This window comes from Lynx canadensis, chromosome C1 (genome assembly GCF_007474595.2).
Source record: "Lynx canadensis isolate LIC74 chromosome C1, mLynCan4.pri.v2, whole genome shotgun sequence".
In the NCBI taxonomy this organism is placed as follows: domain Eukaryota; kingdom Metazoa; phylum Chordata; class Mammalia; order Carnivora; family Felidae; genus Lynx; species Lynx canadensis.
The window spans coordinates 61971665-61996253 of NC_044310.1; the positions used below are offsets into that span (position 1 = coordinate 61971665).

At 38.1% G+C, this 24589-nt stretch overlaps 1 protein-coding gene and 1 pseudogene across 2 annotated transcripts in view; one reads left to right on the forward strand and one right to left on the reverse strand.

Annotated features, from left to right (window-relative positions):
- ERICH3 (glutamate rich 3) overlaps nt 1–24589 on the reverse strand; it is a 106430-nt gene that overhangs the window by 42848 nt on the left and 38993 nt on the right. For both annotated transcript variants that reach the window (XM_030325147.1, XM_030325148.1), the window contains 2 exons: nt 20553–20771; nt 7106–7286 (listed from right to left, as the gene is read on the reverse strand). In XM_030325147.1, coding sequence (XP_030181007.1) covers nt 7106–7286; nt 20553–20771 — 400 coding nt within the window. The remainder of the gene's footprint in view (nt 1–7105; nt 7287–20552; nt 20772–24589) is intronic.
- On the forward strand, nt 17916–19131 carry LOC115520619 (annotated as a pseudogene).

Here is a 24589-nt window from a genome sequence, read left to right on the forward strand (position 1 = left end):
TTCATTCTCGATTCTGCCTGGATTGGTTTCCCCCACTTCCTCCCCCACCCACCCAAAAGTCCCACCAATAAATTAAGAACCACTGCTTGTAATTAGTAATTTTTAATCATTCCAAGTCTTTATAATGCTCTTTGAAAAGGTTTCACCTTAGAGAGCCCAAATTCTAGGTCTAAGAAAACCCTATTCTACAGAATGACTCAGAAACCTTCTTCTCATGACACTTCTAATGTTACTTCCTACAAAAGAAGGCTCCCTGGACTCTTCCACTTGCACTAATAATGGGGTTGATCATTTAATCTCTCTGCATGTACACCTTTCTTGTTATTGCAGTATTTCAATGTATAGTAAAAATTTGGCTGTACCGCTGCTTCTCAAACTAGTGTGCATCAGAATACCCTGAAAGGCTTATTATAACGCAGATTGCTGGGCTTCCTGCCAGCGTTTCTGATTCAGTAGGGCCCAAGAATTTGCATTTCTATCAGGTTGCCAGGTGATGCTTGCGATTCTGGTCCAAGGACCATACCTTGAGAGCCCTGAAGTGGATGTCTGTGACCTGCATGCTTGTAAAATCCATGAGAGCTGGAACTCATCTTCCTCACCTTTGTTTCCCCAGATCCCAGGACAATGGCATAGGAGGCCCCCGATAAATAATTAATTCATTATTACTTTAACCTGTTTCTTTCACTGTCATCTAGAAATACTATGTTTGGACCACGTTCTGCCCCTAAAAAAAAGTCTAAATCAGATGCAACTTGTATAAAGAACAGAATTATTGAAAAAGTAATTCCGTTATTTACACCTTAGTATTTGTGATGCAAAATTAAACACACTAGGGAGGAGAAAATTGAAAAGTTATTGTCTAGGGAAACTAAAATACAACAGATTTAAAAATCTACTTGTCTTTGGGTGCCTGAGTGGCTCAGTAGGTTAAGCATCTGACTTTTGAGTTTGGCTCAGGTCACGATCTCCTGGTTTCCTGGGCCTCAGCATTGGGCTCTGTGCTGACAGTGCAGAGCCTGCATGGGATTTGGGATCCTCTCTCCCTCTCTCTCTGCCCCTCCCCCGCTGCTCCTCTCTCTCTTTCTCTCTCTCGAAATAAATAAACCATTTTTTTAAAAAAGTTCATAAAAATCCACTCTTCTAAACGACATATGGGCTCCTACGTATTGACTAGAAAGCTAGTTTGGCTGCTTTCTTTACCGAAATTTGAATGGGACATTCATGTAACAATGATCTATTCTGCTGCAGCATCACACTCTGTAACTACCTAAGTTCCCAGCCTGGGAAGAGGGTATAGGCAATGAAATGCTGAGAACGGGCACAGGAGATGAACTGCTAGACATGACTGCCTTTCCATTTTGTACTCATTTGGCTAGAGAGCACATCCACCTATTATTCCATTTCTTTCATTTTTTTTTTCCAAACTTACTGAACAAGAATTGACACCATCTGCTTTTCTTTCCTTGTTATCTATTTTTTAATTTTATATTTTAGTTTTTTTAATGTTTATTTTTGAAAGAGAGAGAGAGAGAGACAGACAGACAGACAGAATGCAAGTGGGGGAGGGGCAGAGAGAGGGAGACACAGAATCTGAAACAGGCTCCAGGCTCTGAGCTGTCAGCACAGAGTCCAATGTGGGGCTCGAACCCACAAACCGTGAGATCATGACCTGAGCCAAAGTCGTACACTTAATTGACTAAGCCACCCAGGTGCCCCTAATTTTACATTTTAAAATTTATTGACGCTTGGCAACCCTGACTTAATGGTTTCTGTGTGAAATGATGAAATGAATATAAAACAGAAGTCAGAAGATTTGCGTCCATGTCCTAGTTCTTCCCTTACAAGTTGAGTGTCCATTGGTAAGTCATTTAATTTTGCTGCATTTCAGAATTCTTATCTATAAAATGAGGATGGCCAGGGATGGGGGTGAAGGAGTGGGGTGGAGGGAGTGACCCAGTCTGCAGAGTAGTCTTAATTAAGGATTATATAATGTCTAATGTTAGAAGGCATTCCAGACTATTTGTAAAACGTGGTTATTCATTGTGGACTGGCAGTGGTTCACACTGTTTTAGGCACTAAAGAGAAACTAAAATACCAAAAAAATATCAAATATGGTCTCCTCCCTCAAGAAGTTATAATTTAGCAGGAGAGATGAAAATAATAGACCAGCTTTCTGGAGTGAGGTCACCAAATCCTCTCCCCTTAAAATTTTGTCTCTAAAAATGGGCCAAAGACTTAAAACAAACTGAGCAGCAGTTATTCATCAAAAATGACTGAATTTTATGTAAGAACAGAGGGAGTCTGAGGCATTCTTGCCTGGGGCTGCTCCCCCCCCCCCACCCCGCCACCATTTCATCGCCTCGTTCTAATATGGTAGGGCAGGCCAGAAATAACCAGCAGCTTCACTGTCAGTGGGGGCTGGCTTCATTGGGAGCAGAAAACAAAAACTCCTTGGCCAGTAGCATTACCAGTAATAAGTAGCAATCTTGGAGGCAAGCTAACATGGAAGGTCAGGGATTCTGCTAGCTGAGACTGTATTTTTAATTAGGGCAAGCAGCAGGCCAGTGGACTAGTCAGAAATTTAACAGGGAGATGCGGGCCATAAGGCAATTACAGACACATTCAATAAGCTCTCAACACATCCCCAGCTAACGGGAAGTGGCATGGATTGGAGTAGACTCAACCTATTCACACATCCCTGACCTGCTCAGAGCTTCCATCTGTGAACAAAGAAAACACAAGAAAGCCTGGTGGAAAATAAAAGTTAAAGCAGACTTGAAAACTGCCTGAACTTTGTACTCCTGAACCCGTTACAGCGGGTTGAATATTGCCATCTAAAAATCCATGACTGGGGTGTGTGCAACTCAGTCGGTTGAACGTCCAACTCTTGGTTTCAGCTCAGGTCATGATCTCAGGATTCATAGGAATGAGCCCCATGTCATGGCTTGGGATTCTTTCTCCTTTCCCTCTGCCCCTCCCCTGCTCATTCTCTCTCTCTCTCTCTCTCTCTCTCTCTCTCTCTCTCTAAATAAATAAGTAAACATCTTTAAAAAATAAAAATAAAAATCCATGACCACCCAGAAACTCAGAATGTAACCTTATTTGGGTATGGTTTCTTATTTCTTTGGATAAGTAGTGAAGGGTAAAGATGAAACTATGTTGGATTTGTTTTATCAAACAAATCCAATGACGGATGTCCTTAGAAGAAGAGGACCCAACACTGACAGAGACACAGAGAAGAATGACATGTGAGGACAGATACAGAAATGGAATTGCCAGGAGATGGAAGAGTCAAGGGAAGATTCTCCCCTAGAGCTGCTAGATGGAGTATGGCCCTGCTAATACCTGATTTTAGACTTCTGCCCTCCAGAACTGTGAGAGAGTTAAATTTCTGCTGTCTTAAGCCACTAGTTTTGAGGATTTGTTACATTAGCCCCAGGAAACTAATTCATCTACAAAGAGATCCAACAGCAGAAGTTGGAGGCTGTAGTGGTTCAAAGTGTTTGAACACAACTTCTGACAAATCACTAGATGATCAATACACTATGAAAACACAGGGATAACCCTAAGAGACCAGCTGAAAAATAAAAATAGATAAAATCTGAGCAGAGACATCACACTGGCTGTCTACCAAGGAGAGGGGGCATGGATTTCACAGATTTGTTTCAGAGAAGTTACTAAAGAACAACAAAAACAGCAAGAACAATAACCTTCAAGTGGGAAAAGTCAGAATCTAGAATCCACAGCTGCTATATGATCAAAACTATTCTGTTTTCAACAACAACAACAAAAATCAAAGAACATGTATGTAAAAAACAGAAAAGTGTGACCCTTACTCAGGAAAAAAAAAGCCATCAAATCCACCTCTAGGAATCTACTCAAGAGACATGACCAGATGTCTGCACAAAAACTTGTATTTGTAGGGGCACCCGGGCGGCTCAGTCGGTTAAGTGGCTGAAGGACGTGAGTTTGTTTGGGATTCTCTCTCCGTCTCTCTCTCTGCCCCTCCCCTGCGTGCACGCTCTCTCTCTCAAAATAAATAAATAAACAAACATAAAATAAACTCAAACAAACAAAAACCGAATTAGAAATAGTACGAATGTCCATGTAGTGGAATACATTCAGTGGTACAAGAGAACAATTATTGATAAATGGTATGAATTAGACGACTCTCAGAAACATTATGCTAAGTGAAAAAGCAAGACACAAATACTGCCTATTGTGTGACTTCATTTATATGAAATGTTCAGAAAAGGCATATTCGTAGAGATCGGAAGCAGATCAGTGGCTGCCTGAGGCTGGCTACAAAGAGTGAGGATTCTTTGCCAATGGGCACAAAGGAACTTTCTGAAGTGATAGAGATATTCTGAAACTGGTTTGTGATCTTGGCTGCACGACCCTATAAAAATGTTTAAAACTCAATGAATTGTACACTCAATAGATGAATTTTATGGAATATAAGTTACACCTCAGTAAAAACTAAAAACTCAATATATATATAACAAGTAAAAGAAAAATAAAAACACAGTTACTCCAAGTCACAGTGTAATGAAATGTTCGGTTTTCAGTGGAGACTAAGAGCCAGAGCCATGGAGGGAGGGATAAAACGGTAGAAGTCAGCTGAGAAAGCCTCACAGCCTCAATCTGATTCTTAAAAGATGGGTACGATTTGAATTTAAAATCCTATTTTGAATTTAAAATCCTTTGTCCTATTTCAGACAAAGGAAATAGCACCAGAAGAGACAAGCTAACAGCATGGGGGTGGGGACACGGCAGCGCCACCCGTTTGTGAGGGAGTAATGAGGAATGCACAAATCAGTACAGCAGGTTATGAAAATATGGGAAAATGGGGCAGAAAAGGAAGGGATTATAAGGGGCCCAGAAAAAAAAAAGTTATTTTGCTCTTTGATTCCACATGAACCCAGGAGGCCAAGGTTTTCCTTGTTTGAAAGGATGAACATGGTAAATAAAAATGCCTGTGAAGAACCAGACTCTTTACAAGCAGCAGAAAGAGTCCGTGACTTCATAGGTGTACCTAACAATCAATATGTGGCTTGATATCTAAACTCAAACTGTAAGACATCAATGAATTACTGTGGGAATAAAAGATGCACTTGCCACACTCCTAAATAATTAATTTTATTGTTATTTCTCATCCCAAAGCAAGACAAATTAACGAATGCCACACTTTTAATTAGTTTACTGCTCCAAGCAGAACGTTAAACGCCTTTTTTTTTTTTTAAACAGAACTCTTCTAAAAACCTATTCACATTTCACTGAATCATGCACAGCTTTGATTTGTAAAAACGGGCAGATTCTTTTCAGTCCAGCTAAATTGCTAAGATTGCTGAACCGCAAGTCAACTCTGAGCCAACCAACTTTTCAATTTTGAACAATTACTTTCCTGGCAATCAAAGGGCAAGCTGAGACAAAATTATTGTGTGGACAGGATTCAATTATTTAAGCTCCCATTCCATCCTATTATTCAAGTCCATCGAGTGACACAACAAAAGTCAGTCCCAGGATCGATATGTATGCAAAACAACACTTAGCCAAGTCACACTCTCCCTTACTGGTTTTGCACCGTTCCTACAGAGTATGTATCATCTCCCAGAGAAGCATTCAGCTCCCCGCTTCTTGTTTTTGTTTCATTTTTATGTACCATGTTTTCCAGTGGGCAGAAAGGCATGTAGGCATTGTCTGAAATAAAGCGTGATCCAAGACCCAGGAAAAGTTTCATTGCATTTGTTCCAATTGTAGACTATAGCTAATTTCAGCTGTTCTTCTAAATTAATAGTTGAAAGTCACACTTTCAAAAAATAAGTCTATCTATGCCACTATCATTAGGGGTTTCATGCCACTCATATTATGAAAACGTAGGAAACCCTTTGCACTGATCGCTAACTGAGCAAGGATCCTGCACCAATTCAGAGGCCCGGTATCTGCTCTTGACCATGCCCCAAACTGTACATGGGACCATACGAAGCCACTATATCTCTGGTCTCCTCATTTTCCTCACCTACAAAGTGAAAGGAATGGACTTTCAAATGCTATGACAGAATGACAAAGTAAATTACATTTCAGCAAAGTAGAGAAAATGAGGAAAAATCATTTCCTAGAATATACTGAGGATTATTTTTTATAAGTTTTACAAATCTTTATAAAGTAAACGTGAAAACTAACATTCATGTGTTTACTCTTTTTTTTTTACATTGAAAAATTTTATATATGTAATCCTTAAATCTGTATAGTTTCTTTTTAAGTACCTGAAATTTTTAAAATTAATAGTCATTATTTTTGAGTGATGAGGGAAATCAGAAAAGCCAAAAGTAATAATTCCATGCTTGCCCCCAATTCCTAAGACTCCCTAAACCTATATCAAGATTGCCCAAGTGTAAATATTTCTTTCAGTTAGTAAAAATACAATAACTTTCTAAACAGTTTCTTAAGCAAGGAAATAACAAATATAATCCTATATTATATCCTTGTCCTTTTAACTGCTACTCCAAAGAACTAAATATTGATGAAAACCATTTCAGTACAATATGAGAAACCCTGTATTGGATATAAAAATTATCTTATGGTAAGAAACATGGATTTATGATCAAATGAAAGCAGAAATGTACTAAAATCCATCTAGCCAAATTCTGCACCAAGTTATTTAGGTGTGATTCACCCTGAAGTTTATTGGATTTGTGATTTTATCTCAACATTTTTCAAAAGAACAAATTGCCAATCTGGTATTTTTCCCTTAGAATAATGTGTGATATAATTCATTATGGCAGGCCAAATAGTTAACTTGTAATTTGGGGGACAGTTTATTCGTGCAACATTTTAATGATCATATATCTCTATCCCAAAATTAATCTGTTAGTGGGTTAAATCACTCCAAATTCTTTCTTCCACAATCTTCAAGAGTAATTGCTGCTTCGGTTTCAATCACGGAGCAGTAAATCTAGATTTACTTTTAGGCAGCTGGTTTATAAGTCCCTGGATATGCATAATTTCATAGAGTGATTGAAGTCATTTTGATATTATATCAACGATAGCTTATCTATAGCATCAACCTCAAGCAACTTAAAAAAAAACCACATTTCATGTGTACCTTTTTCAAGTAGTTTGCCTTTGTAAACACAAAGGTTTTCCCCACCACAGTGTTGTTGATAAACTTTTATTTCATCCCGGAAGTCTGGGTGATCATGAGATAGGTGCACGTTTTTCCCCAAATAGATCATTGTAATAGCTGCATTACTATGCAGTGGTGTTCTGTGAACCTTTCTTGAATCCTAGAGTAAACAAAAGAAGGGGACTTATTAATTAATTACCTTCTAATCAGAGGGTAATTGTACTGTAATACAAGGAGTAGAGAAGGCTCGTTTTATGTACCTAGCAACAAAACCTTTATAAAATGTCAACCTTTGCAGTGCACAAAAAGTCAAGCCCATTACAAAACAAATCGCTCTAATAATTACATGCATTTTGGGTTTATATTTTTCATGTAAATGCCAGGGGTCTGGACAAAGTTTGTCACTTTTTATTTTAGTTGTGTATGTATTTTACATACAATGAAAATACCAGTGATGCCAAGATGAAACTGCTCTTGGTTCTTTTAGCTGATTCTTGAATCGAAATTCAAATCAAAATAATTAAATACCGGTGGCATAGTTTTGTTCTAACTTGAATTGATTTTGTGATTTAGCAACTGTCTTTGCAATTGAGTGCTTCATCTTTATACTTGAGCACTGACAATATATCCTTCCGTGATCTTCTATGTGAGAGGGGGCCGGCACACATCCGATTCCTTCTACGGTTGCTCTGGGGATTAGAGACATGTGCTATATGCCTAGGACTCTCCAGTTTTACAGGAGACATTCAGTTCAATGAAAAACCAACATTATTAGTCTTATTTTTAATATCAAACAGTACACCCAATCAAAAAAGGCTGTTCTATGGTGTTCACAAATTTAGAACATAAACAATAAATTGATATGCCAGAGATGGAAAGAAATGTCCTTTTTCTTGCCTCCTAGTTTGTATTCGATTTTCACAATAATGAATGAGCAAAGAGTTTAATCTCTAAGAGGAATATGAGGAAAGAGAAGCAGAAAAAGGAAGAGGAGGAGACAGAGAAATAGTCATGTAAAAATACTGTCAGCTCAAGAATTATACAGAGGCCAGGCAATAATTTTAATCTACTTCACTTTTCTGAAAATCAATTTTCAGCTAAATGGAAAATGTGAAGAGACCAACTTTCACTGAACTCAAAGCAATTATTTAAGTTTGATTTCACTGAATTACGAATGCCTTGGAAACATGCATTTTTTTTTAAATAACAAAGCTACAACAAAAATTTCTGAAGGAACTCCTAAAATATTTCCATCTCCAAATCCATCCTCTTCCACTTCAGAGGATTCTTTTTTCCTCATTTAATTCCATTTCTCTGAAGCAAAAACCAGAGGAAGTACATCTGATTAAATGAAATTCTGCAAATGACAGTCTAAAAGTATAAATGGGGAAGGAATCCCAAGATTTAAAATTTAAGCAAATGGTCTTGCCTATGGCAGACAGAGCTCCCAAATAGAGAGGTAATCACCAGAAATATTTCAGGAACATCAGTAGCCATGAAGGTAAATCAGCAACCTGGATAATTCTTTGCAGATTAGAAACATCTCTCTGAGTCACAGTGGAAAGCAAAGGGGTGATGGCAGGCCTGACTCCAAGTTGCAAAAGCATGCCACATTTGCTCTGGCCCGGGTAGCTGTGGAGCTGTGACATGCACTTGTGCGGCCCAGTGCACAATCACCCGCCTACAGCAAATCCAGTTCCAAGCTCCCACTAGAACATTTAATGATATGACGATTAAATAAGAGCATCTCCTTTTTGTTAAGCAATACTTTCTAATGTGGCATAGATTCAGAAGTAGCCCTGTGAGCTTCTGGGAGATAAACTCTATATAAATGCAAGGTAATAGTGAGATTATGGTGGAGGAAAGGCCTGCCTCATACGTACAAAATGAGAAAGTGGAAGTTGAAATGTTTAAAAATAAAATAAAGGAAATGACAGCTCTTCACCTTTTTCATTTATTCTTACTCATTTTTTTTTCCTGCCAAAATGTGTTCCTGATAACATCTCTTTTCTCCTGGGTCTAGTTACTTCATTCTTTTAAAAAATATTCCCCAATTATTGCCACCAAGTAACCTTTTTTGGATTTTAACAGGAGGCCCGAGTGACAGCTCGTGATTAAATACGTGCAGTAGGAAATGAATAATTGTTTCCTTCAGTTGACTCAATTGCCTCTATACTTACCATCTTCCAAGGTTATAAGGACCCAGGCTGATGAAACTTTAACAAGGTTTCACGGCCCTTTCTGCTGTCCTCAAGCAAGTATCAAAACCTTCCATGAACATTCAGTTCCATTTCAGGAACCAGAGCAGGGCCTCATGCCCTTGCACAACTAAGGGTTACCTTTCTTACTTCCTGTACCACTTGCTTATGACTTTCCTTCTCATTTCTTTCCAGATATCTCAGGCAAGTATAATCTGAGCTGACAAATAAACAGCATGCTCGTTGAGTGGTTAACTAGTCAGCCATCACATATGTATAATATTTAGCATTCAATTAATATACTCAATTTTCAGGGGCACCTGGGTGGCTCAGTCAGTTAAGCGTCTGACTCTTGATTTCAGCTCAGGTCATGATCTCATGGTTCTGGACATACAGCCCCACATCGGGCTCTGTGCTGACAGTGTGGAGCCTGCTTGGGATTCTGTCCCCCTCTCTCTGCCCTTCCCTGTCCCTCTCTCTCTCAAAAATGAATAAATTTAGTATATATATATACTAAATGCTCACTGGGCCCTCTTTTATCTCTGCTCAGGCCTGAGTGAGAGGTGGACTTAAGAGACTCTAAGGGGATCAAAGGGCCTGTTCTTGCTGATAGTGTTGGGCAGTCACTCCTCTTCATCCACTTAGCCAAGACCTGATGAACTCCAAGCACCATAGAGTCTTTCTCCAGGCCACTGGGATAAATCTGTAGTTAGTAGAGCGGCCACAGAATTTATCATCCAAACTGGGAGACACAGTGAAAGAGGTATTACTAATAATTATACTAGAAAAAAACAAACACACGTTTGAACTGTTCCAAGAAAACTGAGATGTTACTCTATTCGCTGGTCTCCCTATTTCTAGCCTGATGTCTCTCAAAACCTCCTTCCTCTGTGGTATCACAGTGATCTATTGTCACTAAATAGATTACGTGATTCTTTTGCTTGAAGTCCTCCAAAGATTCTCAGTATCCATGGGATAAGGTCCAACATTTCTCAAATAACAAAAAAATGTCTTATATTCTTAACTTCTACTATCTCTCAACTATTTGCAATTTCTTTTGATACCTTTAAAGGCCCAGCAGCTGCACTAATTGTAGTGGTCCGGACACTACCAAATGCTTTTAATCTCCAGACCTATATAAGTCTGTAAGTCACATGGCAGTGAAACCATTCCCCTGTATCCCTCTCACTGTCAGTAGATAAAGACAGTATCTTACTGATCTTTATGCCCCCAGCGTCTTGCCAGTGCTGACACCTAGCAAGGGCCTAATAAACATTGATCTGACTGGACACAGCCATGGAACAGTTAGGGATTCCACATTCTTTCCTTTGCTGAGACAAAAGCTACAGTGCCAGTACGATGACACTGCCCTAAGTCAGAAGCTTTCTGCATTTATAGGAACTCGATAGGTACCACATCATGAAAACGGATTCACAGGGGCCTGTTAGACAACACCTTTGGTAACTAAGTCGTGACAAAGATGGATTCAAAGCATGGATAAGGAGTAGCAGGCAGTCCCCATGTTGACTCTGATTCAGGTCTTAGGGAGAGAAAATTCCCAAGTGAGCCAGAGTTAAGAGTGTGCCATTGTTCGATGTTCGTATCCTAAGGATTCAAGAAGCAGCTGGTTGTAAGGGAAACCTCTTCTCACAGTATTCATTTGGTTCCTCTCTTTCTCTTTCCTTTCATGCTGGTGTTTCCTTGTTCTCTCCTCCTCCCTCCTTTGCTTTCGTTATGCTTCCTCTTTTCCCTCTCCTCTTGCCCATTTTTCTTCCCACTATATCACATGTCTGGGGCTTATTCCTGGCATGCCCCCCAATGTCTCAACCCTTCTGGAGGTATCAGAGCTCCAGATTTTGAGGAGGTGGGGTTGACACATGAACCTTCCCTTCCTCATCTCCTTCAACAGAACACATTCAGTAAGTCTGCTCAGAGGTAGAAAAGATCTGGCTGCGTTTTGCTTTTGGTGAGAAAGTCTGGAAAGCTTACAAGGTCAAGGTCTGCCAGTTGGACTGGCTTTTGCACCTTTTTAAAAGTCTTTTTTAGTAATGCAGTTACCAAACTGCGATGTTAATTTTAAGGGAAAACATTCTTTAAAGGAAAGTGCCTGAAATAAATCAAGCCTATGTGAAATATGTTGAATTATCCTATATTAAAATCATGCTGATGCTTTCCTTTTTCATTCTCAAATCTGAGTCCACTGGTGAGGAAAACCAAGAATAAAAAATACCAAGATAATACGTTGACTAGAATGGAAATTAAAAAAAAAAAGTTAAAGTAAGTCAAACAAAGGAAATATGCAATCTCTCTCACAAAGCTAACATTTGTTAGACTTTATTTGTTGCTGAAGAAAAGGGATCTGTGTCTGAAAGGCATAATTTATTTCTATAATATTTCCATAAGCTAAATAGTACAATTCAGAGTTTAATTTTTTGTATGGATAATAAGGTAATACCTCTTTATGAACACAATACTAATAAACACTTGATTAAGTGTAAGTGAAATCAAATGCCTGCCCTCAACAAGCTTCATAATCTGGGAGTAGAAGTGACAATTAACAAAAGTACATGAATATTGATACTAAGCAGAATATATAAGGGACATAAGAAAGTAACAGAATCATTTTTTTTTTTAATTTTAGAGAGAGACAGAGAAAGAGAGAGTGCACGAGTGAGGGAGAGGGGCACAGAGAGAGAGAATGAGAATCCGAAGCAGGGTTCATGCTCAGGGTAGAGCCCAACTCGGGGCTCAATCCAATGACCCTGGGATCATGACCCGAGCTGAAATCAAGAGGCAGATGCTCAACTGACTGAGCCAGCCAGGTGCCCCACAAAATCCTTTTGAAGAAAGGAAGAGATGGGATCCTATTAGGATGTATAGCAATCACTACAGAACATAAGGCCTCTCACAGGGGCTGGGAGAAGTGAGAAAGAAGATATAACCTCCTTCTTATATCTCAGGCACTCACAGGCAATTCATAGGAAAAGAACATCTCTGCATTGAAGAAGCACCTGACCAATTGTGATTAATATCTTCAAGGATTTGAGAGAAAAAAGACTTGTAGATAAATTCCATATAATATGGATTTGAGGATTACAAATGCAGGCTCTTAACTGTAAGTATAGGGAGTATATACACTTAGTCTGCCACTAACTAGTTATGTGATGATGGCCAGATTATTTAACCTTTCTTGCCTCAGTTTCCTCATCTTTAATATGGATAAATTATCTCATCTCTTTCTTGAGTTTATTGTGTGTATTAAATGAGAAAATGTATGTAAAACACTGAGCAAAACTCCTGGAACTTGCTTAGGGTCCATCAAATGGAAGATAGAATCATTGCTGCCATCATTGAATATAAACATAAACATTTCATTTTATTAAAAGCTAACAAATAAGAAAAAAAGTTATATAGATGATTTAAAAGGGAGTAGGCATCAGGCAGAAAGTAATAACAGAAAAAAGCACAGATCAGAGGTGGGGAAGTGGTGGGCCAACCAGCTGAGGGTCCAGGGAGTAGCTCAGTTTAGCTTGGATGGGAGCGGAAAGCTGGAAAGGAGTCAAAATATGAGAGTCCTTGAATGCCAGTGTATAAGCATATGTTTTTATTCTGATGTTTTGACATCTGGAGCCTTACTGACTCTGGGGAAACTACCTCTCCCAAGACTAATTCCTAGAGAGGATAAATGACTTTCCTGGGAGCATGCTTTTCATGTACAAACTAACCAACCCAGAGCTCACATCCACCCTCCCCTTACCTCTGTGACCTGGCTCTTAAAGTCTGGGCCAATATTCCCCTGCCCTTAGAACCCCCTTCTCTAGGACCAGACAACTCAGGACAGCTTCCACACTCTGGAGCCTGTCGAAATTATTCATACTGTTCAATCCTAAACCTGCTCACCCCATCTTCCCTGTTCCTTCTCTCAGAAACCACAACAAAGGCTCTTGCCCATGTTTCCCTCCCACTTCCCAATCTCCTGACCAACCCTGGTGCTGCCTTGTGTGGTCCTGCATGACTTATGTGATGGTTAGTTTTATCTGTCAGCTTACCTGGGCCACAATGCCCAGATATGTGGTCAAACCTTATTCTGGATAGAACCCTGACTATCGTACATGGCATGCTCCTTCCTTTTGGGAACTGTTAAGTGCAAAGTGTCCTTTCAATGACAATCATCTCCTGATCTATAAGTCTCAACATACCTGAATAATCATGAAACCTACATTTTAAAGCAATGAAGCATAAAACATACCTGCTTTCATTAGGAAAGAAGCTGGTGAAGGTTTTAATCAGGGGAGGAGTATGTTGGGAGCTATTCTATCAAGTTTTATTTAATTGCATTATGTAGGTTCTGTCAGTACTGAGATGGACCCAGCTTGCTCTTGCTTCCCCTTCCTGCCTTTTACCCTCTGCTCCCTGAGTCCATCTGCTCGCTTCCTACTCTTCTTTCAAAGCCCATTTCAAATGTCATCTTCTCTCTGAAATGCTCTTCAATCTCCTCAAAGCGAGTATTTCCTTCATTGTGCTTTATTTATACCACTATGACTATACTCACCACAATGTGTCATGGTTAATGGTAGATATTTCTGTCTCCCTTGCTATACTGCAATCCTTCTGAGAATAAGGATTTGGCTTTACTCATCTTGGTAACCTCAGCACCTAGCACAGTGCTTGTCACAATCAATAAGAGCTAACTTGAGCTATTTGTTGACTTAAAGGCATAATGGAAGTATGTAGATGACTGCAACAGCCCTGTGAAGAGTTAGGTAGCCAGTCCCTGACCCGGGGATGTGGCACTGAGAAGGGAAAGGGATTATCAGACACATGAGCCACCGTCCAGGTGCTAGAGATGTACAGCTTGGGACAGCAGCCACTTGGCTGTTGGGCATTTGAAAGGCAGCTCATTTGAATGAGATGCACCATAAATATAAAATGCTTACTGAATTTCAAAGACATAGTACGAAAAACATTGTACAGTGCTCATTAAAACTCATACTGATTACATGTTCAAATGATAATATGTTGAATACACTTGATTAAATACAATATGTTAATAAAATTAATTTCACATGTTTCTTTTTACCCTTTTTGGTATAGTTATGAGACATTGAAATGGTATATGTGGCTTGCATTATATTTCTATTGGATATTTCTGATCTGGAGGACTTAGCAATTAACTGATGTGCGATGCAGACAGAAGAAGGAATCCTAGATTTTGAGCCCAAATTACTGGGAAAAAGGTCATGCTTTATGAGATACGTTAACTGAATGGATGGAGAAGCTGGCTAAACCAGGTCAAATTTAAGGGGAAGCAGAATCTACCAGTCAGGCACTAGTAATTGCACAGGACTCATGGGGACTGTAGGAGGTAGGGAGGGGACCTTGACCAGATACAGAGAAAGCCCAGACTAGTTCATGCCTGGAGAAGCTCTTTGTCCTTTATTTCATAAAACATATAAAAAAATAAAAACAAACCTTGTTTGTTTGTTTTTTTTTAGATTAGTAACTATAATAATTAAGTAGCTTCTTATTTAAAAGCCTATGTTTTCACATTTATATACACCATTTACGGAACCATTCACATTTTAATAGAGGTGACCAGCAATATTGTGTGAGAACATAAAAATCTGCAGATGTGTGAGGTAAACCTCAGGGAAAAATCTAACTAGTCTGTAAAAGCGGTATAACTAGTCTCACAGATTCTGTAAAAGCAGTGTAACTAGTCTCACAGAGTCTATAAAAGCAGTGTAACTAGTCTCACAGATTCTGTAAAAGCAGTGTAACTAGTCTCACAGAGTCTGTAAAAGCAGTGTAACTAGTCTCACAGAGTCTGTAAAAGCAGTGTAACTAGTCTCACAGAGTCTGTAAAAACAGTATAACTAGTCTCACAGAGTCTGTAAAAGCAGTGTAACTAGCCTCACAGAGTCTGTAAAAACAGTATAACTAGTCTCACAGAGTCTGTAAAAGCAGTGTAACTAGTCTCACAGAGTCTGTAAAAGCAGTGTAACTAGTCTCACAGAGTCTGTAAAAACAGTATAACTAGTCTCACAGAGTCTGTAAAAGCAGTGTAACTAGTCTCACAGTTTCTGTAAAAACAGTGTAACTAGTCTCACAGAGTCTGTAAAAGCAGTATAAAAGCTCTGCTGGTCCTAGAACAAAAGAAAACAAAGCAACAGGGAACAGTAGCAACTTGCCAGGCTTTAAGATCTACCACACCTTGTCATTTAGCTCCATGGATCATCCCCTAGAGACACAGATCACAGAAGGCAGAGACTGTGCTCTACAGAAGAACAGGCCTTATTTCTTTGCCTTTTCTGACATGTTTTTTTTTTTCCTTTTAAGATGATTTGGAGGATGCTTTGGGGGTGGTAGGCATAAAATGAGTAAATCTAATGTACAAACTACTCATGAGAGCCACCTCTCCTTAAATCTTTTCTAGATTTCTATAAAGTAAATCAAATTACTGAAGGAAAAGTGCAAGACTTTCCCCACTGTGCCAATTTTATTCTATACCTGAGGACCCAGGAGCTAGTGACAAATCCAAGAGACATCTAGGAAGTTCCTGAAGTCATGCGACAAGATGACTACATCTGGAATACAAAAACAAGAGTCAAGGTCTAAGCCTGTAGTGATGGCTAATAAGTATGAAGAAGAGTCACAAAGGAGGCAAGATGAGAGGTAAAAGGAGATGGCAAAGAAAGATGAAGCTAGAGTGTCATGGAAGGCAAAGGAGGAAAGTTTCAAGGAAGAGGCAGTAGGCAATAATAGCATAAAATGCTACTATCAAAGAAAAATCATGGTAAGTAGGAAATACAAATGAAGATGGCAGAAGTAAGTCTAAGTATACTACTAAATCAAATAAATGTGATTGACCTAAACTCACTTATTAAAGGAACAGATATTTTCAGATTGAAATAAACACAAAGCATCCACATGCTACATAAATACATTTAAAACCTAAAGTTTAAATTCAAAGATATTAAAAGGCTGAAAGTAAAATGAATACACACACACACACACACACACACACACACACACATATATATAATATTAAATACTATATATTAAATACTAATTTAAAGAAAATAAGTACTGAGACAACAGAGATCTTAAGGCTAAAAGTAATGTGATAAAGAGGAACATTTTTTAATCATAAAGAATCACTTCACCAGTAAAATAGAATAATCCTAAATCCGAGAGCATATGACCAGGGATTCTCAACATTACAAAGCAGAATTTGACATAATTATAAGGAGAAACTGACAGGTCTACAATTACAGAGAATGAATTATCTCTAGAAGTTAGGAACTGAGAGAGCAGATAAACAAGAATGCTAAGCATGTGAAAACAGGAAAGACATAATTAACATTTCTTATCTACTGGACATTTATAGAACTCTATTCCCAATATTAAGAGATTCACTTTACAAAAACTGAATATATATTAGCCCACAAGAAAGTCTCCACAAATACCAAAGAATCAAAATCATAGAGTAAGACATGTTTTATTGTTTTTTTAAAAAGTTTATTTGATTTATTTTGAGAGAGAAAGGGGGCATGAGCAGGGGAGGGGCAGAGAGAGAGGGAGAGAGAGAATCCCAAGCAGGTAAACCCTGGGATCCATCACGCAACCATGAGATTAAGACCTAAGCCAAGATCAAGTGCCAGATACTTAACTGACCCACCCAGGCACCCCAGAGAGCAAGATGATTTTTAAAAGTAATATTGAGTGGCGGGACCTGGATGGTTCAGCCATTTAAGCTTCTGACTCTTGATGGTTGTGAGATTGAACCCCACATTGGGCTCTGCACTGGGCGTGGAGCCTGCTTAAGATTCTCTCTCCCCCTTTCGCTCTCTGCCCCTCCCCTGTGTGCTCTCTCTCTCTCTCTCAAAAAAAAAAAAAAAAAAGTAACATTCGGTGAACCAAAAGTGAGTTCTTAGAATTAAAATAAGGCACCAAAGGAAAAAACTCAGTAGAATGTGTGGAAGATAAAATTGTGGAAATCTCCTGTCAAGTAGAACAAAAAAAAAGAATGAGAAAATAGAAGAGAAAAGCTAAGAATATTACAGTTTCAGTCTAGTAGCTCCAGCATTCCCCAAACAGAGATTCCAAATAGAGAGAATAGAAGTTTGGAAACAAAAGACCAAGTCAGGCTAAAACCCTGTAACTCAAAAGACAGACATGCTAAGGTCTATGGAAGCCAGGATGCCCTCTAACACCATGGTGTTGCTAACCCCAGTGCAGAACGCCCAGCGGAGGCTGGCTTACATGCTTATCTGCACTTCACTTGTCATGGCCACAGGGTGGAAAAGTCCCTGCTCTCCCCTCCGTGCCCAGTGCAGAAGCCCAGCGCATCCAGTGGCTGACCCACACTAGGACTTGCCTAGATGCCCTGACCCTGGTGAGCCCCATCTCCCTGGGAAACTCTCATGACCTGGCTTCTCTGACTTATCCAGAAGAGGCTCTTAAAACTATCAAGGAACCAAACTTGGACTCTGACCCAAAGCTTCTTTCTCCTTTCTCCTGTAAACATTGTTCTTTCATTACAATGGTAGATTTGAGCTTATTTCTGAAGTTTCATGCATCTAAATCAGAGAACTCTGAAGAGAAACAGGACTCAGTTAAGAAAGAAGTCAGTATGATGGTTACTCTGGGAAGCAGTAGGGGATGTGATGGGGCAGGAAATGGGGGCTCATAATATGACAGCAGTGTTCTACTTGGTTAAGAAATAATGATGTGTACATGGGTGCTTGCTTGATTACTGTTATTTAACTTGCACATATAGATTTAATATGTTCTTATGGTTTATGAGATATTTAAACCCTTTTTTAAAAAAAATAAAATATGAATGGGTCGAGCTTATTCCTGTAATATATTTTAACATCAGAAGATCAAATGCTGCCAGCATGTGAATATCATGAGAAACTCACTGTTCTCACTAGAGGCCACAGACTTCAAGAGCACGTTTGCTGGCTTAGTGCAGGGGGACCAATGCCAGCATGTACAGTTCAGAGGTAAGTTAGTAGACATGGTGGGTTTTATTATTGGCCCAAATATTCACTGCCCCACTCCGTGGGAGGAAGATAATTCTTCCACCGCTGTCAGGCTTTGGTAGTGGAATTCAAACAGAAGTAACACGTTTCCCTGCTGAGTGGAATCTTAAAAACTTTCCATGGTTCTGTTGTCCATGAAGGCAACATACCCCAGACATACCCCAGACAGGGACTATTTCTCCAGTCTGGGTCTCAAAATTGCAGCTGATCAACAACAGACAATTATGCGAACAAGAAATAAACTCCGTTCTTCCCTTCTGCAGCCAGCCACTGCTGAAGCGCCAGCAGCCAAAATGAAGCTCCAACTCCTTGTGACTTCCGACCCAAGCAAGAACCATAAAAGGCATCCCAAAGCACCTTCCCACATTCGCAGAAAGATTAGGTCTTCCCCTCTTTCCCAAGAGCTGAGACAGAAGTACAACGTTCGATCCACGCCCCTCCAAAAGGATGCTGAAGTATAGGTTGTGCAAGGACACTACAAAGGTCAGCAGACTGGCAAAGGAGTCCAGGTTTACAGGAAGAAATGGGACATGTGCATTGAGCAGGCACAGCGAAAGAAGGTGGGCCTTCACCTTGGAAAGATGGTTATCACTAGACTAAAACTGGACAAAGACCACAAAGAGATCCTTGAATGTAAAGCCAAGTCTCGCCAAGTAGGAAAGGAAAAGGGCAAATATAAGGAAGAAACCATTGAGAAGATACAGGAATAAAGTAATCTGATATACTACTTTAAATAAAAACTGTTAGGGGTGCCTGGGTGGCTCAGTCAGTTAAGCGTCCGACTTCAGCTCAGGTCATGATCTCACGGTTCGTGGGTTCGAGCCCTGCATCCGTCTCTGTGTTGACAGCCTGGAGCCTGCTTCGAATTCTGTGTCTCCCTCTCTCTCAGTTCCTCCCCTGCTCATGCTCTGTCTCTCTGTCTCTCTCTCTCTCTCTCTCCTTCAAAAATAAATGAAAACATTTAAAAATTAATTAAAAACTATTAAAATGAAAAAAGAGAGAGAGAGAAATCAACCTTTGTTGTTGTAAGCTGAGCTGCCTGGAGTTGTTTGTTAGACTATTAAGCGACAGCCAACTACTCTTCAGAGGACTTTGTTGGAGGAGAGAAGACGAATCTCAGGCTACAGCACATGAAGAGAAAATTCAGTTCCTCTGTGGAAGCCTGGGTACGCTGAGAGACGGAGATGTATGTTACAGGGAGGATGAAAATCCAAATTAGAGAGGAGAATGACAGGGCAGTGGAAAAAGGTAAAATTGAGGACCCATGGGACAGTGGACCTCTGACATGAGGAATACAAAGTTCTTCAGAAGCTATAACAAAGGAAGAATAATGGTGAAAATGGAAAAGAGAAAATTTGGGCAAGTGCAAGGAAGACAGTCCCAATATTTTGAGGTTATTGATGCAGAGAGCTGTGGGATTCAGATATGGAATGAGGTCAAAAAAGAATGCTGTAATGAGGCTGGTTTAGAAGAGTCAGTACGCAGTCTGTGTGCAAGTCGGAACTTCACTCCCTGATTCTCAATCAGTGAAAGGTAGACCTACCTATCTGCTAATAATCACAGAAGTTACATATAATTTTCATTAGTTGTGTATTTACATGATAAAAATTAAGAGATCTTTTGCCTTTGTCCTATAAAGTGCCCCGTACAGTCTAACTGGTCTTAGGGCTATTTTTTTAATCAGTATTTTGAGAAAATGAGTACAACAAGCTCTACTATTTTCAAAGAACACTGAAAGAAAATATTATACAATATTTCCCAAAAATCACTAAAAGGAAGCTCTAATAGATACTTGATGTGGCATGTTATGTTTTTTGGTATACTTAAGTCTCTAAATTTTCACAAATTACATGTTAAAATACTTCTGATAACACGTGATTGAATGGGCAAATTGAAGGAAATAAATAATTTGGAAATGGGCATAGTACAAACTAAATTTGACCTCAAGATTGACTGGATTTTTTAATTAATTGTGCTAAATTCCTGAACTGAACTACTCAAGTATCTGATTTCAGATGCATTCAAGCTTACAATTACATTTATAAAATTATTATACTTATTTTTGTAAGGCATTTGCATTTGATTTCCCTAGATTCATTTTTACTATACATCCAGAAATTTAAAAGCACAATGTAATCTGTGCTAAATTAATAAAAGAAAACTTGATTCCATATTCACCCTGGTAAAGAGAGGCTCTAAGCCATTGGGAGCAGTGGTTGGACGAAATCTTCTCCTTCTCCATGATTCAAGTCTATTTTCCCTTGTGATTTTTCCTTTGTGGGGAGGAGGTGAAGGAGGAATAGGCATCATGTAATTGTTAATGTTTGGAAGTTGATAGCGATTCACTTCCTGTGAATTGTCCATGGAGTTCTTGAACTTCATCACTGCTTTCTTGCCCTGTAATCACATTTCATGACATAACAACCAGTAAAACAGAAGTAGTGACCACATAGCCCCAAATTTTAAGACTATGGTTTACATTGCATGTAAACACAACTGACATCAATAGGCAAACTCAAAACACTTCATGTTTTTATTGAAAAGTGGCTTTTTGTAATATCCACAGCAAGTTAAATTTTCAAAAAATTTTAACCTTATTTAAGTGTATTTTTAAGCCAAATACACAGTTATGGCATTTTCAAAGTACTTTGGGATTTTTCTTCATCAACCCATTAAATCTATGGGGACCAGCACAATTAAACAATTTAAAGTCAGGAAGTTTGGAGTATTGTACTTTGAAGCAGGGTTAGATAATCCACTTAACAGTGGAGTGTTATTATTACTTTTTTCACACTGATTTTCACCCATCCTGGTGTTATTACATCCCTTGATAATATAATATCTAGGAACTAAATGCAGACTCTGACCCAAAGACTAGAAATTTTTCTCCTAGAAATTCAACTTGTAGAAATAAATCCTACTAAGATACTGCACAATACATTGATATAAATGTGTATAAGGGTACACACACACACATGCACACCAAATTTAGTTGAACCATCAAGTCCAACAATAGAATATTTAATTACAATTTTTTGTGGTCTTTGTAATAGATTCTCACCAGGCTTCAAAAAGAACAGTATGAATCTATTCATCCTGACATAAAAAGGTCCATGCAATGTGATCACACATTTCTTTTAAATAATTTGTATGTGGATTTTGATAAAAATCAAGGATGACAGGAAGACTTTGAACTAAGGGTTGCCTTTTGGGATTTGGATTATTGGAGCATATAATTTTCCACCTTATATTATTTCCACCTTGTATTATTTGCAAAAAAATGTATCAATCAAAAATTAAAGAGCACCAAAGGTATAATCAATAATTATATCACATTTTTCAAGTATATTTGAGTATTTGAATTTTCATAAATTGGTCATTTTTGTGTATCTGAGGTAGTTTCCCACACTTTAAGGCATGTTTAATCACTTTTATCCATTTTATACCCATTTATTTGGTATGGTGTTTTCAGTCAATTTATTCTTTGAGATGCTTTAATATAATGAAAAGTTATTGTTAATAAAAGGGAGTCATTCTCCAAACATTTCTCATTGCTAAATAAGTAAAGGAGGATAAATAAAGGCACATATGGTTCATATTTTGATTGAAAGCAACATTTATGTGACCATAATGGGATTTAAATAGGCACCAAGGAATTCAGAATTGTTAAATAGTTGATATGTAGGTGCCATTTATGTTCTCATTTTTCTTTTTTCACATTTTCTGATTTTTCTGTGATGGGGTGCATTGATATTGTAATACAAATATAAATTAAGTGAAAATAACAACAATAAAATAAGAACAATGAATCCAAACTTTGAGGCTTTGGGTTTGTTCTGTTTTGTTTTTTTCTAAGTAGTTATCAGTCAATGGTATGCCTTATTTGGAAATGGATTAGTGAATTTTTTAAAAAATTAATATGCCATTCCTTACCTTGCTTTTTTAGCCCAAAGTGTCTTGGACATCTTTCCATGCTGGTACAGATAAGTTTACCTTATTATTTTGTTTAACATACTTTAATAAACTATAATATTTTTATACAACATCCTATTACATTGTTAGGTGTCTTCAATTGTTCACTATTGCAAGTATTATAATATTAAATATTCTTGAATCTATTTCTTTGCACATATGTGTATATTCCTAAAATAAATTCCTATATATAAAAATGCTTGAGCATGTTCATTTAAAATATTGATATTCCCACATTGTCTTCACAAATAGTTGTACCAATTTCTATACCTATCAGTAGTGTATGAGAAACTCTCATTCTAAGGATAATCATTTTCAATCAAGTCACTATTTTTACTCAGTTGCCTCTTAACCACCCTGTTTTGACCAAATTGGTTTTGCCTAAATCAAAGATCCTCATTCCTGATGCTTAGAAACTTGCTTATTTCTATTTTCCCTTCAAAAGATTCTCCTCATATGCGTAACTTTGGGAATGCTGGCATCTTTGTAAATAGTTTCTTCATTAAACTCTTTAAGAAAGCAATAAGAATTTAGTGGGTACTCATTACATACTCAGCAATCATACAGGCTACTATTCTTGAGAAATTTCTAGTCTGATTTTATATTAAATCATCTTCATCATCAAGGCCATGGAAAAAATTACTTGTATTTCTGGCCAGTAGAGTTTGCCTATGTATATTACAGTAAAAACTCCAGTAAGTTAGAGACTTTTGTCTGCCTTGATAATTGACATATCATCAATGCCTAGAGCAGTATCTAGTCCATAGTAAGTGCCTGATAAATATTTACTAAATGAAAAGTATAAGTTTACCTAATTTAAATTAACATGGAATTGATCTCAACCTTGTCAGCCTAAGTAAGCTACCACTAAGTGGCTATCTCTTGCTCATACCCCAAAACTTGAAAACAGGAAAGTATAAGGCCCTATGCAGATTTAATAAATCCACCCAGTGTCTCAGAGCAGAGCTGGAAAATCACCTGAAAGAAAAAAAAAAAATCCCTCCCTAGCCAGCAGAACTTGAATATTACTTGACTGATAGTATTTATGTATCTAACAGGAAAATGTGTCTACCAAAGTATAGGAGCTTAGGAAAAAATATAATCACGTTGGCAAATGTGGAAAGTATAAAGTATATCCCAGCACTATCTAGGGGAGAGAAAATCCCACCTATTGGACTTTAAATATTTCCAGTCCTATGGCAAAATTATCCCAGGAAGATACACAGGATTTTAGCCAAAGACCTTTGAGTTTTCTGGTACCTTTGGCAAGCCCATTCCTAAGATGAGATAGGTACATCAAGCCATTTTAATCTGATTCCATCCCCCTACATACCATCATTCTGATTCCATGCTCACTAGGCAACCTTCTCATTGTGATCTGGCTTCCCATGTAGGTCTATCTGCAGAGGGATAATGACCTGTTTCTACAGCTTTGATTATTTGATGTCTGGTGAATTAATGGCCCTTGATTATGATTTGGCTCCCTATTTTGGTTTACTAAAGGAGAAAAATGAACTTGTTCTGTATTATTTTAGTTAACCTGAGACAATCTCTCAGGATCTGACCGTTCCTGGACACTAGCTGAAACAGGAAACCTCTAGGCTTTCTAGCTGATCCTAGAAGGTCAGCTTAATTGACTTATGAATTCACAAGCTTCTGCCTAGCCCTAAGCACCATTCCCTATACAAAGTGCTACCACTCTTGGTTTAGTTTCTCCTGCTTTCTAGGAAACAACTATTAAATTAACTAAAGGTTTGGGAAAAGTGCTTCATAAGCTGAAAAGCATATTAAATGGATAAAATATTAGTTATTTGTTAGAGTTATATTTATACTTTTATCATGAAACACAATTATTTGTCTGAATTAATTTCTTAGTATCAAGGTTATCTGTCAATTCTAGATGAAAAAATCTTAATTTCAAAAAAAGAAAAAAATATCTTAATTTCATATGTCTTATATTTCCTAATAAGAAATGGAACTAAATTCACCTATTTGAATACAGTGACAACTGAACTCGTGAAACAGATTCTTTCTTAAGCTCGCAAATGTTTCTTCTTCATGTTGGAAATCCAAAGGATACCCTCCCTAATTACTGAATGTTCTAATGATTCCTCCCTGCTTAACTAACTCATATTTTATGTTTACCACATCTCCCTCCTGAGCTCTATTAAAATAAGTTCAAATTACCAGAGATATAACCTTGAAAATGAAGCAAATCAAGCTCCTATGTGTGATTAATTCAC